This window comes from Athene cunicularia, assembly GCF_003259725.1.
Source record: "Athene cunicularia isolate RWA chromosome 7 unlocalized genomic scaffold, athCun1 chr7_part1, whole genome shotgun sequence".
NCBI lineage: Eukaryota > Metazoa > Chordata > Aves > Strigiformes > Strigidae > Athene > Athene cunicularia.
In genome coordinates, this window is record NW_020799107.1 from 9,882,480 (window position 1) to 9,900,043 (window position 17,564).

General features: G+C 49.7%; 1 protein-coding gene across 1 annotated transcript; it reads left to right on the plus strand.

Moving 5' to 3' along the window:
* The first annotated feature begins 601 nt into the window (after positions 1 to 601).
* On the plus strand, positions 602 to 16,067 carry ASB18 (ankyrin repeat and SOCS box containing 18). Its single transcript, XM_026852794.1, has 6 exons — positions 602 to 661; positions 3,730 to 4,255; positions 5,440 to 5,707; positions 13,540 to 14,038; positions 14,697 to 14,810; positions 15,681 to 16,067. Exons 2-6 carry the CDS (start codon positions 4,015 to 4,017, stop codon positions 15,864 to 15,866), a joined length of 1,308 nt encoding a protein of 435 aa, XP_026708595.1. The 5' UTR covers positions 602 to 661; positions 3,730 to 4,014; the 3' UTR covers positions 15,867 to 16,067.
* The last annotated feature ends 1,497 nt before the right edge of the window (positions 16,068 to 17,564 follow it).

Genomic DNA, 17,564 nt, shown 5'->3' on the forward strand with positions numbered 1-17,564 from the left:
GGGGGGGGGGGGGGAAGGAAAGCACTTCACAGTCATGAGAACTGGAAAGGGTTTTTTTTGTTTTTTTATTGAATTGAATTATTTACATTTGACCGAGAAGGGCCACTATAAACCAGCGTAGCACAGAATACCTTGCTATATTATATAGAGCTGTTAAAGGGAAATGTTTCAGCACTATTTAAATATTATCTAATTTCCAATAAAAAACGGACAAAATCAATGCAGCCTCAGGATGAGTTTATATTTCACCGGGCGGCAGTTTTTAAAGGAGAGCTGGACTCTCAGCAGCAGCTCAGCTGGCTCTACTCATGCGACTGCACCTGCGAAAGTTTTTGCGGGGTTGCAAAGCGTGACACCCCCCCACCCCCCGCCCCGACCACAGAGACACATGTGTCTTCATGGGCGTTAATCCTGGAGTCTGGCCCCTTCCCTCAGCCACCAGCCACATCACTGGGCAGCGCTGTCACATGGAGGTGGGGGGGGTGCTGAAAATATAAACGTGGGGATGTTTCAGCAGCAGGTTGGCTGTTTGCAAGGTGACACCTGGCTCTAAGAGAGGAGATTAAACCTCCCACCCAGCACTGCCCAGCTGGGGATGGTGCCCGGAGGGACGAGCAAGCATCGCCCAGGAGAGCCGCCCTCACGCCGCCGTCCCCCCAAGGTAGGCTTAGACAGCTGATGGTTTCTCTATATTGTGGTGTGGTGGCCTCGCCATCCCACCTGCATCCCCTTCTCACGGCCATGCGGTGCCAGGGTGGGACACGACCACCACAGGGAGCTATGTCACTCGGCCAGCTCACTTTAATTATTTTGGGAGGTAAGATGGGGTGCAAGCTTTAAATCAGTCACACATCGCAATTTGTGCTTGAGAGCAGCTGGAGGAGGCAGTGCCGTGGGCTGCCAGTCCTCGGGCTCCTTTACCGTGCTGGAAATTTCCCTGGAAAACAAACAAAAAAATGCCATTCCCTGCTGCTGGAGGGCAGCTGTAAATCACGGCTGCAACACCAGGAGCTCTCGGCATGGGCACATCTGGACTCACCGGATTTTTTAAGGCAGCCTCATGGATTCTTGAACCACCAAGGCAAGTTACGGTGGGCTGAAATCTCCCCGGTGTGAGGACTAAGTTGTTATGTGGCAGCTTAACTTGGGGAACTAGTTTGCGCTGAAGTAATTTTGCTGCTGTGTATCGTGCTCTTTCATGTGCCAGGAATGAGTTTTCCTCGTAATGTGAAGCCAGCACAGACAATTTAAGTCATTATTAATAGATACACTTGATCTGAGGAAGTAAAATGCTTAATGTTTTGTTAAATGAGGTGTACTCTGCAAACAGTCATATGCAGGGAGAAGGTTAAGATGCTACCCCTGCGTTAGAGATTAATGAGTGCAAGGCTACTGCTAATGAAGTGCTCATCCTCACCAGCATCTGAGGCCTGATTCTGTGTAGAAACATCTCTGCTGAAGTAAGGACACATACGGATGATCCCAGGCTTAACTGGTTGCAGGATCAGGCCCTTGGATCCTCATGGTCTGTCTCGAGGCGTGGGGACTGGACTGTTGGGAGGAGAGGTGATGTGCCCAAGGCTGTGCAGCATGGCAGTGGCAGAGAGGAGGGGAGGGATGTGGGGTGCCAGCCTTCCTCCACCACCCAAAATCACTGCCCAAAGGCATCAAACAGTTTATAAGTGGTTGAAATTCCCCATTTTCCTTCAAAACCCAACTGGGGACTTCTCCCCCTCTCCTGGTCAGCCCCACGATGCTCCACAGGTGTCCTGGCTGCCAGCTCCTCTCTGCAATAAATTGTTCCTGCCTGTATGGCAGTGTTCCCCTTAGAAAGACAAGAATATTATTTCATCCTGACATCACTTTCCACTCATCGGTGGAAAAAGCATTTGACTTGGCTGGCAGGAGCTCAGGCTCATGTGTTTATACGTGCCACTCAGATATGAGGGCTTTTTCTCTCTACTCTTGCTGGCCCTGGCTATTTTTAACCCCCTCCGTCAGCGATACTGTTAATCCTGTCATTACCGTGACCCAAGAAGTGAGTGTTATATGCAAATAGACACTGATTAAAAGGCTCGCAATAAGAGGTCACGGGGTATTTCAACACGCTCTCAACAGCAGTTTAATGCCAGGCACACACACATATACACACACCCCGATCAAAATTAGCCCACGTCCGACGAGAAGGTCTAGACTTCCTGCTAAATATACCCAGCTGCCAGCGCGGGAGGTGGTCCCTGCCAGGGGAAGGCGATCCCCTCAGCACGTGAGGGCAAGCTTCCTCCAAGCCACCACAAAAATATCACTGAGTTGCTAATGAGCAGAGAGGGAAAGCGAGCCAGGGCTGCAGAGACACAACGCAGGACAAGTCCCTGGAGAAAACGATCCCTGTCTGTGCCACTCCCTCAGCCTCCAGATCTTCCTCTGCACCAGCTAAGAGACCCCAGGGGATAATGAAGCTATTTTTCATACCAAAGCAATACTTTCAGGAGGTGGTTCAGTTGGTACCAGAAGGGTTAAGGAGCACAGAAAGACTGGAGGTAGCAGAATAGCAACAAGTGGTAAAAGAAGAGAGACAAGCGAAGGGATTTGGGGATTCAAATCAACCGAGTAGTTGTGGACAGGCAGCCAGGTGGGAAGGTTAGGCTTGAGTTCAGAGGGAGAAAGAAAACAGGAAAGACAGTGTAGGTTGACCTCAAATTAGCTCCCACTGTGGCTGCTGGTGAACAGGGACTTCAAGGCAGGAGGTACTTTACACAAGGGATTCATTTACACAAGAACCCCAAGTCAGACCCCCCAGTTCAGTACAGTCCCATCCTGGATGGACACGCTGTCATTTTTTTGTGGCTCCAGACTCTTTGCATGGTCTCCAGAGCCAGAGGGCTGGAGGTCACCACAACCATGCTGAGGAAACCCACAGAGAAACCTCAGATGTGCAGATGTGTTGGCCTGGGGTTGGCAAAAGGATGTTCATGGTCACCCACAAGAGCTCAGCAAGGTCCCTGCTTGCAGGGGGCTATGGAGATGGGCCCAAATACTTCTTCCAACCCTGCATTGACTCCACATGGAAGAAACCACAAAGTGTTTCAGCAGTGCCTCCACATCTGGTTGCTTTGATATAGTTTAACACCTTCCAAAGATCCACTTTGATCACATTTTTTCCCTGGGAAGATGGGGCAGGAGGGCTGGGGTCGGGGAGGGGGGGTGGTGTCACCCAGAACCTCCACGTCATGAGATGCCAAGGTCTATTCTTGTCCCCACCACAGACTTCTCCCATGACCTTGAGGAAAGTAGCTATGAGCCTTGGGGCAGAGAGAGCCAGGTCAGCTCTGCTGGCATCCCTCCCTGTGCTTAAATGATAGCAGAGACTGGGCTGGGTGCTTTCTCTCTCCTATACAAGGCATCGTCAGGGAGAGCAACAACCCCTGCCAAAGCCCCAGGAGGATATGTACCTCACTGGCCTTTGCCAAGTGCTTTGCATCCCTGCAGGGACACACCAGCACGCCAGCCTGCATCATGTTGGCCACTAATGTGATGCCCAGATTTTTCCATATAGTAACTATAAGACTGGAAATAGGTACAAGTGCCTTAAAAAAAAAAAATACAGTGTTAGGCAGAGAAAAAAAACACTTTCTCAGAGTTTAGAGCACACAAATAACATTATATGGGGTTGGGCAGACAGAAGCTGACTAAATTTCTTTTTTTTTTTTTTTACTCTCTAAACACTAGGCACCGTTTTCCTCCCAGCCTAAACACCCATGTCCCAGGTTGCTGCCTGCAATTAAACCAGCAATTTAATCCAAGAGGTGCTGCCACAACACAGCCCAGTGACTGTTTGACCCTCATTGTATCGCATGCCCGTTATCATCTGACCCTGCTGGAGTTATAAATACGACAACAATAGAGCCTTAACTGGATTATAATTAGACAATGAGCCCAGGAGGATGGAAACAATGAACTATAAAAGCCTGTCTATCCTCCCAGCTAGGACCTACACATACGGGAAGCACTGGAATGGGCGAGTTACCGGAACCTGTAACAGAAAAGCTACAGATTTCCCCCAAATTGGATTCAGAGCATCCTCTAACAGCTCACGCTCCAGCCACCAAGTATTACACAGCCCTGGTCACAGGAGACTTGAAAAGCCTCGAGGTCCTGACTGACCGATACTATCAAGATGTCAACCTGGTTTTTGAGATCAGTAAAAATGAGCTGGAGTGGCAGGTGAAAAGCCAAGCGTCTTATGGACTCTCAGGTACTTTTCCTTTAAAGACCAGTCCAGAAGAACTTAAAAAACCACAGGTATTTACTAACCCTAAATGGGAGAGGTGAAGTACATTTAAGTGCCTAACACTGCTTTATAGAGTCTGTTCATGAGGTGGCAGGTTTCTGGTTAGCTGACTGTGCCCTGCAGCCCTAACTGTAAATATTCAGCATTTTTCTCCTTTTCTTTTCTTTTCTTTTCTTTTCTTTTCTTTTCTTTTCTTTTCTTTTCTTTTCTTTTCTTTTCTTTTCTTTTCTTTTCTTTTCTTTTCTTTTTTTTCTTTTCTTTTCTTTTCTTTTCTTTTCTTTTCTTTTCTTTTCTTTTCTTTTCTTTTCTTTTCTTTTCTTTTCTTTTTTTTCTTTTCTTTTCCACCTACTAACCCACCAGCAGGGCAAGGAAGTGTAAAAAGTGTGTGTCCACATGTTTATTTCAGGTTGCACTGAGGAGCTCTGTGGCTTAGGCATGCTCACAGCCCAGATTCCCCACACAGGGGCTCAGAAAGAGCAGCCTGGTCCTATTTGGGAGGAATAAGATGCTCCCAGGGTGGTGGTACCTGGTGCCTCCCAACCACAGGTGTTCCCCTTGGTCCCAGACACTCACTGAGCATCTACTGATGGTCCCACAGGTCCCGGAGCTAGCTGCTGGGAAATGCTCGGCTGCCCTCCAGCTGAGCTCAAACCCAACACACCCCATGCCCTGCTCTGCATCACCCTAGCAACACACTCCTACCCAGCTTGGGTGCTTTCAGAACCAGCCCAGTCCCATCAAAGACAGTTTTTTTCCTCCCCTGGGTGCAGATGGCAAATTTGTGAGCTGGCTTTTAGCTCCTGTCTTGCACACAGGGTCCCCTGTGTGGCTGGTTGCAGGCAGAGTATTGGTTTACCCAGCTCATGCCATGTGAAATCCTGCTCCTGGGTGTGCACGTGATGGGGGAGTTTGGCTTCCCTGCTTGCCAACAGCACTCAGAGTAGCCACCAACAGTAATCAGGCTCTGTGAAACCCCTAAAGCTGCAAGGCAGCTGAAAGGAAAATGCAAAAAAGCAGCTGATGTGTTTTATTCACCAGGCTGGTGCGCAGCAGGTGGGAGCATCCCTGAGCCCTGCCTCTTAGTGCAAACCCTGTGGTTCCCCAGTGGGTCAGCCCTGGGCGTGAGCCATGCTCCCTCGTCCCTGCAGGACTGTGGTCGTTGGAGTACAAGCGGGAGCTGACCACCCCGCTGTGCCTCACTGCCCGTCGTGGCCATGCCGCCTGCCTACGCCATCTCCTCCACCGGCGGGCCAACCCCGACCTGGCACCAGGGGGGCGAGCACCCCTGCACGAAGCCTGTCTGGGGGGACACACCGACTGCGTTGAGCTGCTGCTGGAGCACAAGGCTGACCCCAACCTGCGGAGCGATGAGGGCCTGGCCCCACTGCACCTCTGCACCACCCAAGATTCCCTGGGGTAAGGAGAGGGTCCCCCCGTCAACCTCGCTGACAACCTCGCCCCGTGTCCTGCCCGGTGTCCCCTGCATGCAGACCTCAGCCCTTTTGCCTCTGTGGGGTGCAAAAAAGATGTCACAGTCCCTAGCAATGTTTCCCACACACTCCCACATCTCCTGGCTGCATCAGCTGCTGCTGCAAGTGCAGCAGAGCTGAAAAGGGACATTTTGGTGCCAGGCACGGCCAAGCTCTCCTTCCCATGGACAGGAGCAACCCAGCCCAGTTCTGCACACTTTTCCTTCCTCTTCTTTTCTTATGATTTATCCTAAAACTCACTATGCCCTGCATCCCAAGTCCAGCACAGTTTCCCCAGGAGATGCTCAGAATGGGTCTGATCATGGGGCCCAACCTCCTGTGCTCCTCAGCCCACACCAACCCCATCCATGAGGGAGGTCAGTACCAATCAGGGTACCTGGTCCTCCTCCAGTCCCAGCCCCAGGGCTGTAACGAAAGGCTGGGATCTGTGGGATGGGAGAGATCCTCCCACCTCCTTGCCCCACACAAGCCATGTATGGTCCATCTTGGTTTATGGTCAGGGTTAAGGCTCAGCCACCTGCATCCGCTTCCTTCTCACTCTGGCTCAGCATCAGCATCACACAGAGATGAGCATAAACATTGAAAACATAAGCTTTTCATGCACACATGTATGTCTCAGTAGGACTTTAAGTGCCTGATTCATTAGACCCAGGGATTTATCAGGATTTATTTATTTTTTTTATAAAGTGGTCAGCTCCTTGATATCCTGACAAAACTGTTCAGGACTGTAGCAAATTTCATTGCCTGCCAGCTTCAGTGAAAAAACACCCCAGCTTCAATCCTCTCCCTTTTAGGCAGGCAATGATCTTAACTAGAAGGAGGTGGTGAAGATGGATCAAGTGTATCATGGGCCAGGCATCAGGGAAAGAGCTCTGCAAAAGACAAGCAGGCAGAGGGGAAAAGGTTTGCAGATGTAAATATCTTGAGCCCAGCTTATAAATAACTCTCTGCAAGATGGCCAAAAATCAGATTTTAATCAAGTTTTGGTTCAGCCAAAAATCTAGGGATTAATCAAATGCATCCTTGGTGTGATGAGGGTTGGAGGGAGTGGGATGGGTAAGGGGGATGCTACAAGCAGTCCTGATCATTAATAAAGAGCTGGTTTTAATTCCTTCACCAGAGCTCCCTTTTGACCTTAAAGTCTTCTGTCTCCAAACCCCAAGCCATCCTAAAAGTTCTGGAGGGGGTTTTTCAGGGTTCACTGACTCGCTCTCCCCCTGTAGAGATGGGGCACAGAAACCCATGTGGTGCATGGAGAGAACCCCATAGCCCGCAGAGGTCCTGGTGTCCTGGTTTTGGCCAGATGCTTTCCAGCTTGGAAAAAAAAGAAATATAAAAAATGAGCTGTTGTCACTGATTTACATGTTATTTCCCCCAGAAGGACGGAGGGGGATGGCAGGTGAGCCAGCAAACGGCAATGCAGGGATCAGACAGATGCAACGTGGAAACAGCTGAGTTATAAGCCCTTGAATATTGGAGCTTTATAATGGAAATGCTGAGAGACCCTTAACTACGCTACCTGGCGCTACGGGGGCTTCTACAATAACTAAGCCAACTCCCTTGAAAGATCAAAAATTAATAGACATTTCAGACAGGTTTTGAGGTTTCGACCACTGCTTTTCAATCGCAAAGACTTTGCTAAAGTTAGAGACTGAGGAGGTCAAGCTTTAGGTAACACAAACATTTCCTCTTTGATTAGGGGGAGACTACTTTACCTTGCCTTTTTTTTTTATTTTATTATTTTTTTTATTGAGTAGTAGATTTTAGGTCATCCTTAATTTTTTACTGACAATAAAGAGCAGGTCATTGACCTACATAGAGAGCTATTTTATTTTTCTCCCTCTCGATAACAATGGCCAGAACACCTATGTGCCGGGTTCTTCTGTATTCCCATATACTCGGCAATTCACCATGGGGGCAGGACTTAAAACCTTTGAGCCTCTCAGTGACTGGGATAAAAAAAAATTATCTGGGCTTCCTTCCAGCCATTTGAGCTTCAGAATCCATGAGATTTCAACAAAAAGGATATCAGAGCTTTAATCTAGGAGCTTTTTGAAGAGATGGAAAAAAAAAAAGTTCCAGTAAAGTTCAGTCTTACCTTCTTCACTTTAGGAGCTGTTCATGCCAACGTCGGCCTATTTAGTAGAGTTCCTCTCCTTGACCTCTTTTTTACAGCGGAGATAATTAACATGGTGGGGTAAGATGAGTCTCTAAATTCACTGCACTCTCTCCCTGGCGCTCTCCCTTTTCCCTCTTAAAGCTGGGATGATTAAAGGAGTCTGCCTTTATTGGCACCCCGAAAAAAAAAATAAAATAAAAATAATTGAGGGGGAGAGGAAGAGTCTCAACGCCTCTGGCGGTGCCGGGGGGAAGAGCAGGCGCGGGGCAGTGGGAAGGCGTGGTGGCTTCGCAGGGATGCAGGGCCTAGGCCCCGCCTCCCATCATGGTACCCACAGCAGAAGGGATGGCAAATGCTACCATGTTTGCAGAGTCCTTCAGAACTGTCAGTCAGAAAAAGCTCTCTGAAGAGCCCAGTTTTCCTGTGCAATGAGGGAGAGCTTACCTGGACAGAAATTCCCCAGGACTTGTCTTCTCCAGCCTCCCACATATGGAAGAGGACTTAAGTCAAGCAAAGGAATGAGAAAAAAAGATGTCACCCCTACCTCCATGCAACTTGGGCTTACAGCTGAACGATGCCCTTGCATTCATTTCTCCAAGCTTTCTCTCCACCCTGGGAGCTGAAACCAGAATTATCTTCTGACTCTGAGCCTTCAGCTCTGAGGAATGGGAGATAAATGGTGGGATAAGTCAATGCAGGAGGAGAGTTGGTGTCCAAGGGGTTCCATGCAAGAAACAATAGGGTAAGGAGTGAGTGCAAGAGCTGCAAGCTTGGGGAGACAGTGCAGATTTTGCATAGGGAATGTTAGATAGCCCATCATGGGAGGAATTAGCAGAAAACAGGAGTCAAGCAGGAAGGCAGGTACCTAAAAAGGCAATGCAATCAAGATAGCAAGGTGCCCAACTGCCAGGGAGATGGGCAATAACCTGCCTCTGGTGCACCTGGCCCTATGGCCCCCTCCAGCTATTCCAGCATCAGCCTAGACATATTGCCCTTTTGGCTGCGAGAAGGAAGAGTTACTACAAATAAAAATGAGAGTGAATTTTAAAAGACAGCATTTAGCATCATCTAGTGCTAAACCTCATCCTCTGCTCTGTTTCACATTGCTAAAATACAAAACTGGAAGCTTTTGGAGCCATCATTTTGGAAACTTGTTCCCCACCAGAGAAGACCAGATCCGTAAGGGATCCTGAGCAAGAAATAGAGGCCAAGCACAGACACAGAGCACAACCCAAGGCCTAACAATGCCCCTTGGAGAAGCTCATACAGATAAGCATCCGCAGCTCATGAAACTTTGGCAAAGTGACGGGGCTGAGAGCAACACTCCTGGGCTGGCGTTTGCCCCGCAGCGGCAGAGCAGTCCCCGCACCGGCACGGGCAGCCCCAGCCTTCAGCACCAGCATTGCCATGGTTCACCAGTGGGATGGCGGAGCCCAGAAAGATTCTCGTCTTGCAAAGAAAATAAGGATTTCTTTCTTCTTCTCGTAAAAAAATAATAAGAATAATCCTTGCATTCAGAGCCAGGCTTGGGGAAGGCTGTTTTTCCAAGCAGGATCAATCCTGCAATAAATCACAGACAGACAGAGAGATGGTCACTTGGCTGCTGTGAAAAACAACCAAGCAAAGGACAAGAAAGCCTCACTACATCCCCAGGGAGGGGGAAAAAAAATCAAACAGGAGATTTTTCCTTAAGAAAACTGTGGACCTGAGCAGGTTTTTAGGACAGGAATTAACCTTCAGCCTCCACTGCCCCAATCTCCTGCTCCTCCTGCTGGTTATTTATCACATCCCATTTCAAACTAAATTCTGCTTTCCCTGACTGGGCATTTTTCATCCCAAGCTGAGCAGCATCCCACCGAGCCATCCTGGCAGTGAGAGGGCAGGGGAGGGTGATGGGCATGTCCTACCGGACATAGCACCAACATCTGCCCCGACTCTATTCATGGGTGAAGAAGGAAAACAAACCCCAAATCATTTTACCCCATTTACTTGATCCAGGACCCCAGTGCAAGGCAAAGTTATAGTACTAACACCATTTATCACAAATCAGTATGACTTTAATCTAACAAGTGACTTTCCCCAAGCAAGGAGACATTCAGGTGTGTTACCCATCACCCACAAATGGGTTAGGAAAGGTTTAGAAGTGAGTTTAAACTAGTCAAAATTAGGCAGAGCTGCATGTGAGAGTGGTTCTTTGAGGGTATCGCTGCCACCAGCGAGCTGCTTGGCCAGGTCAATGGTACCAGGCTGGATGGAAAACAAACTGGTTAGCTTTGCCATCCTATGTCTGAATTTCTGCTGAACTAAATCCATGGCTTCTTGCAATATTTTCAGAAAACTGGAGAGAAGCCCTCAAAAAGCAGCAAGACACCACTGAGCCTTATTTAATGGGATTTTAATCTAATCTGCTGGTGAGCAACAGTTTATTAATAAAAAAACCCAAGAAGACAGAAATGCTGGCAAAGCGTTAGAACATACAAGTTCTTTGGCAGAGATTAGAGGCTAAAATAAGAGCATAATAGCCAGCAAACATGAACGGCATCTACCCGGCACCTGCTGATGCTCCATACATCCAAACAGGAGTCATGTGCTCCTCACAGGGGCCCACCATTCCCATTAACCAGAGGAGATCACCCCTTATTTATAGCCCCTCACTAACACTCCCCCTTTGTCGAGGGAGGAGTATCCAGGGGGAGAATTCAATATAAACTGACTTGGGTTTCTTCCAACAAATGAGCCATTGAACTTGATAGCAAAAAATAACAACCCTTCAGCAAAACAGCATCTGGGAAGGATGACATTTCCACTCTGGTATCTCTAGAAGAATATTTGGGATGTCTAGCAGGAGGCCAAGAGGAATTGAACTCCCTGTATTGAGCTCCCATTCCATTCTTGATAAGGGAAAAACTCTTGGCAGAGGGTGGATGCTGGGCTAGAGGAGCTGGGTGCAGCTCTTGGCTTTGCCAGGCAACCCATGACATAGTACCATTCACCTGGAAGTTAAGGGCGGGGCTCTGTCTTACCCATGCAGATGTAAATCTTCAGCCTGGGCTCTTTAGACATAGCACTTGCCAGAACTGGCACGGTGCTTGTGCTCAGGGTCTCTAGGCACAGCCATTTCTTGCCTGGGAAGGAGCAGAGCTGCTTTAAGTGTGATCTATTTAAAAAAAAAAAAAAAAAAAAAAAAAAAAAAAAAAAAAAAAAAAGGAACAAAAGGGATTTTTCTCCTGGACTAGGCTACTTTTGCAACCAAGTCAGAAATATATTTTTTCCATTTTTTCCTGCATAACCATCCATTGGTTTGCCCCCAAATACATTATCCTAGGGTGCCATAGCTAATCGTGACATTAGGATTAAGCTAACCCAGAGAGGTCTCAAGAGAGTCATTATAATTAGGGTTACAAATTCCCTGCTGTCAAGGACAGACAAGACTCATAAACATGACCGAGCCATGGTGTGATTTACTTCAGCAACAGACCCTCTCCACAAAGTTTTACTGACCAGCAGCAGACAACAAGGGCCAAAAAAAAACCCTCAGTGAGACAAGCCATTGCTTGAGAAAGGGAATCAACACATTTTAGAGTAAAAAGGGAATTGTAAAGTAAGGATCTGAGGATTTTGGGGCTGGCACAACCCCACACTCACCCACAACTCCATTCCTAGCAGAGCGTATCTGCAGTGGATGGGGACTGGCAGCATCTGGGAGCATTACACCTGCAAAGGCTGCAGAGACAGCGTGTCCCCACAGGTCTGGCAGGATTTTCTTCTGGAAAACTTGGGCCTTGGAAAAAAGGACTCAGCAAACTCAGGACATCGGAAGAGCAACCCAAGGAGGTGTTTGCAGATGCTGCACTGCCAAGGCCATTGAATGTCTCATCAGCTCCTATCAGACTTTGGGGGAGGTAATGCTGTAGGTCCAGAAGTATTCAATTACTATTATTACTATTATCATTACTATTTTCCCCACGTGTGTTAGCATTCATCTGGGTCAGGCAAAATAAGCAATGCCCTAGCACCATCCTTCCTTCCTGGGACTTCTCTTCTTCCCCATCCCTTCTGCCAGCAGGATGAGGCTAGGGCTCTTCTCCTCCCCAGCTCCCCCTCATTTCATTTCTGTATCAAGCCAGAAAGCCACTTAGGGGTCTGGGTGACACCTGAGCTAAAAGAAAAGTGTATTAGAGAAAAATTAATGAGGTGGGGAGGTGGTTAGAGGTCGATACACCTGCCTGGACTCCAACCAGCCACTTCAGAGGCTTCCCAAAGGACCACTCTTACCACCTTGCCATCAGCATCTCTTGGGAAACACAAGCTGGCTATGTTTTCAAGGTCTCACTTGGACAGCCTGTGGGTCTGGCCCCCCTCCAAAAAATAACTGTTCCGTGCTGCAGCAGTGAGCTTGGCCCACACACTAATCCAGCTGCCGACAGCCCTGCCTAGGCAGTGACATCGAGCTGTGGGAGATGGAGCAATCACTGTTTCACTTAGACAGGCTGGTCACATCTGTTTACTCATAAACACCAAAAAATCCCTCCAAACCAGGCATCTTTAACCCCCATCCACTGTCAAAAGGATGCATTCAGAAAGCTCTGATGGGAACTGGTGTCCTCACTTTGCAGAAGCCACCACCCCTCATTGCAACCACACACAGTGGTTAGAGGGAAGGAGAGGTGGGAGCGGCAGTTGGGGATGAGGAGGATTGCTTACCTTGATTGATTCCTCCTGGGAACTGCAGGTGCTGCAACTTCATTGTCACTGGGTGCCAGACAAGCCAGCAAAATTCATTTCCACAGGCTTAAAGTGCCTGCAAAGGCGTTTCTCTTCAGGATAGGCAGAAAACACAATCCTGGGTCAGGAGCCCAACCCAGGCATTTGGTCCCTTAATGGGAGAAAGGGGAATCCATTTTTACACCAAGGAAAACCCACACCTAGCTCTTCTGCTGCACAGAGGCATTACCAAGGGTGTCCTTCCATATCAGCTCGGTCCCAGCACACATTAAGGTGGAGGCAGCAGTTTAGGAAGTTTTCAGTTGAGAAGTTCTGTGGATGTCAGCCAAGGGGTGGGTTTATATAGATCATCTCCATAACACCTCAGGGCAGTGCCCATACCAGAAGATGAAACTGCAGCTGACAGATTGATGGCACAAAGGGGTCCATCACCCTCATCATGGCTGGATGCAGCCCACACCCCTCACTGGCTGGGACAGACCTGGCTGGCACAGCTGTGGGCACCACTCCCAGCATTGCCTGACCACTGGCACAGCTGGAACAAGGATCACTGTTCCCTGGTGGGGCTGTGATAGTCAGGGTAGTCAAGGATGGTCAAGGATGACCATTCGTGAATGATGATGGTCAAAGATGGTCAAGCATGACCATTCATGAATGACGCTGGTCAAGGGCAAGAGAGAGACATTGCCCAAACCACCATCACTGCCACCGCAGTGGTGGGCACCAGGGCACAGAGTCACCCTTCCCAGCCTCTGCTTCTCCCTCCCAAAACCCTTGAGTGCCACAACTCCTAGCTCCAGCCTCATCCCCATCCTCATCTCATGCCACCTCTCACCCATGGCTCCCACTCCAGTCCACACCCCTCCAAAACCCACCCAGGAGATGCACCACTCAGCCTCCCCATCCCTTTGCAGATGCGCCAAGCTCCTGCTGAGACATGGAGCCACCGTCAACCTGCCCAGCGAGGACAGTGGGGAGACGGCACTGCACGTGGCAGCCCGGCACTGCCTCTGCGACCATGGCCGCCTCTACCTGCGTCACGGGGCATGTGTTGACGCACGCAGCACACAGGAGGAGACGGCCCTCGGTGTCCTTTGCAGGCAGGCGCCAGGTGCCAGTGAGGACTGCTTGCAGTTTTGCCGGCTGCTGGCTGCCCACGGTGCTGACATTGATGCCCGGGATGAGTCACGGAGGAGCCCCTTGCACAAGGCGTGCGGGGCTGCCAATGCCAGCCTGGCGTGCTTCCTCCTGCGGCGCGGGGCCGACGTCAACGCCATCGACTACAACGGCATCTCCCCACTGGGCTGTGCGCTGCAGAGTGCTGCCTTCAAGAGGGACCTGCGGCCCCACCTCACTGTCCAGCTGCTGCTCAACCACGGCTCCCAGAAGATATGGCCAGCCGCCTTCATCAAGGTATAGACCCTCAAACAACCCCCATATATTCCCTCACACCTGGGATTTTGCAGTTGGGGTCAGGTCGCTTTGGGAAATAAAAAGGCAGGGGGCTGGGACAATATGAAAGAGCCTCCTGATCCAGTCAGGGAGAGGGGACCATGGCATCGGGGTTGGTGATGCTGCTGGGAATGATGGAAGTGAAAACACCTTCACGGTGTGGCAGCAGGGACAAACAGTCAGGGCAAAGGGCAGGGTGGAGCCAGCACAGGTGTAGGGGACCGGCAAGGAGGACTTCTTCCTCCCTGAGGATGTCAGAGACAGGCTTGGTACATCAGCCATCAGTGCAGCTGCCTTATGGCTCTGCGTTTCATTGATTTTACATCAAACAATAAAGAAATTATTATCCTTGGCTCATCACTCACAAGCCAAAAATGTAAATAAGAAGCAAGGGCCGCATCCAGATGAAGAAGTGCAACAGCAAGGCAGGTCTTCCTACTGCTTCACGGATGGAGAAAGCTCTCCACAGCACGCTGAGACAAACCCTCCGCCTGCCTCACACCTACATGGGACTATCCCAGCATGGACTGTGGTGGGGTGGGACAAGTCCCTGCTGCAGCACGTGTATGATGTGCCCCTCTGGGCCATGCCTGAACCCCCTCACCTTGCCCATGACTAGGTGCTGAAGTCCTGTGCGGCCATGCCAGAGATCATCGAAGTCCTCTTCAATTCCTACTTGCAAATCCCCGTCTCTGAGAAGTGGACTGAGGCCGTGCCAGAGGAGGTGTTTCAGGTGAGATGTCACTGGCAATTTGGCCCAGATGGCTGAGCCCTGGGGAGGGGGTTTTACCCACCAAGAGTTTTTTCCCCATCTGAACCTCACTTGGGTGAGGAAAAAAAAAAAAAAAAGCATAGTTCTCAGAGCACCACTGCACACCCAATTCATCTCAGCAGTTTTGCATCCCTTCAGCAACATCAACACCAAAACTCCCCTTCCTGCCCCTGGCCTGCAATAAAATACAATCCCAACATCTGGAAGTGACCCTGGACCCAGACCGCTGCCCAGCAGGAGCCCACACCACTAATTTTGGTTTTACAAAGCTTGTCCCTGAGCCGTGCAACAGGCACGGGCAATCTGCTCTTGAACTATCTCACATGGCTGCCTTGCCCCCGCAGGTCTTTGGTTAGCTTGGCTGAGAGGGAGGCCAGCTACTGAAATGCAAATAAAACCCTTCAGCACATTCTAGGGGACAGGAGAAATTATTTTTATTCCAAGCTAAGGAAAGGCAGAGGCTGCACAGACAGATCCTGCTTTGTTTCCCCGTCTTAGAAACAAGCGTGTCCCTTCGACGTCAGCTCTGAGGCTTTCTGCAGGGATGCTGCTGCCAGTAGGCATGAAAGAGTCCTCCCCAAACAGCACCTGTGGTGAGGCTGGCCTCCCTCACGTGTGCTTCCACGGGAGACTTCCTCACCCAGCCTTTGCCTGCAGGAGCCACATCGACATACAGACCCCTAACCCGCGGACAAACATCGCCAATGGGTTGCTTACCTCCTCCCCTTAGATCTTCATCTCAAAAGTATCTCTGGCTTGTTTGGCATAAATCATGAATGAAATAAAACCAACCGATGCTCATGGGTTTTTCCCCTCCCTCTCTCTTTGCAGCAGCACCAGCTATTCTACGAGTCCCTTTTCCGGCTGGCGGGCACAGTCCGGTGCCTGCAACATTTATGCCGCTCTGCCATTCGGGGAAAGTTTGGCAGGAAATGCCATTGCCTTATCCCCATGCTGCCTGTGCCCAAGCCTTTGCACGATTACCTGCTGCTGGAGCCTGAAGGAGTTGTGCTTTGAAAGGCTGAGAGGAGCCGACCGAGGCCTTCCGTCCAGCCCTCCCTTACCTCGTTGTCCCTCGGTGTAGCGCAGCAGCATCCATTTCTGTCAGCTGAGCGAAGGAGCACTGGTTTTCATGATAGATGGTTGTTTTTCAGGGATTTATAACGTAACTAAAATGTGCTCTCAGCTGTAACTTTGTATAGATTTTTTTCTAATTGTGCTTTAAATAGATTATAAAGAGTAATAAAATGATTAGTAGCTGTTACAAGCATGCTGCAGATATGAATAATACTCATTATAAAGGATCCCTGCGAAGCAGCAGGGCTCCTCAGGTGTGCAAAGGCAAGCACGCATGGCAAATGACTAAAATCAGCCCACGTGGGCATCAAATCCCCTTGGATCAATCTCCCCTGTGAGTGGCACGAGCAGAATTGGGACCAGAGGTGCAGCATGGAAGTTGTTAGCGGGATTCAGTATCCAGTGGCATCAATATAGACTGTAAAATAGACCAAAAATCTATTTTTTTTATATATAGATGCCACCAAGAGTGAGCTGGTTACTCCATGCAGGACCAGAGGTGGGGAGTGACACAGACCCCTATTTCTCCCAGGTCCCCACAGTCCAAGGGATGCCCCAACACTTCCGTGCCCATCATCACTGCTCCAGGCTGGTACATGGAAGGGCTGGAAAGCCCAATGCAAACCCAGAGTGGAGGAGTTTGTTGTTTCATTTCACATGGTGGCTTGGAAAATGGTACCAGGAAGAGCAAGGATTTGTTTTCTCAGACTCTCAGGCTTCCCAAATTAACTGCTGTTGAACCAAAGCAAGTGCATGTATGTGCCCCTTGGAAGAGCAGCTGCCCTTATGATTAGCAGCTCTGCCACAGTGCTCGCCAAATTGTTCCACTGCTTAATTACGTTCACTATTTTAAAAAATATATATAAATAAATCCACCTTTTTGCATGTCTGACTGGACTTTGCACCAGCACCCAACACTCTTGTGGGTTACACAGCAGTATCCCTGGCTCCCAGCACCGGTGCCTGCGGAGCAGGGAGCACAGAAAAGAGGAGGGAAAGGAAATTCTTCCTCCCCCCCCGCCCCAGCTTCCACCTACCGCTTCCACAGCTTCCCCTCACCATACAGATGTGCAAGGGCATCGCCAACCCCCCCCTGCACTCCCCACCTTTGGCGCCTGAGCCCCGTCCCTCACAAGAATGGCCCATGGCAAAGCCCCACGCCAGACCTCCGTGGTACCTTGAGACCTGACACTTCGTGACTTTAGTGGTTGTTTTAATTTATGGTTTGTTTCAGCGGTCAGAGCAGGGAGGGGGCATTGAAGGGGATTTAGGGAAAACGTGTTCTGGCTGAGTCATTGTGTGTTTGAACCAGCCAAAACTAAATTTTGGTGCCTTGAATGAGTCTTTCATCTTTTGTGTGGTCCCCGAGAGGGAAGAAAGACACATTTTACATCCGTATCGGGCAAGTTTGCATGGAGATAGAGTCCCACCAGGTGATCGCATCCTCCCCCAGAAACCGTGACCTCGGCTCCCCATCCTGCAGCGACCGTTGGAGGAAAAAATAAAAACAACAAATGCACATCAAAGAGAGGGGAAAAAGCCCCAACAAAACAGCAAAACCCAAAAGCAGGTCTGTGCCGCGGGGCTGGGGCAGCGGAGGGGCGGTGGGAAGGTCCGTGGGAGGGCGGAGCGCTGTCT

Excerpts from the sequence above, each read along its gene's own strand:
- ASB18 (XM_026852794.1), top strand. The coding sequence starts at position 4,015 with ATGGGCGAGTTACCGGAACCTGTAACAGAAAAGCTACAGATTTCCCCC. Across the intron at positions 14,039-14,696 it reads GGCCAGCCGCCTTCATCAAG|GTGCTGAAGTCCTGTGCGGC; the intron begins GTATAGACCCTC and ends GCCCATGACTAG. Across the intron at positions 14,811-15,680 it reads TGCCAGAGGAGGTGTTTCAG|CAGCACCAGCTATTCTACGA; the intron begins GTGAGATGTCAC and ends CTCTCTTTGCAG.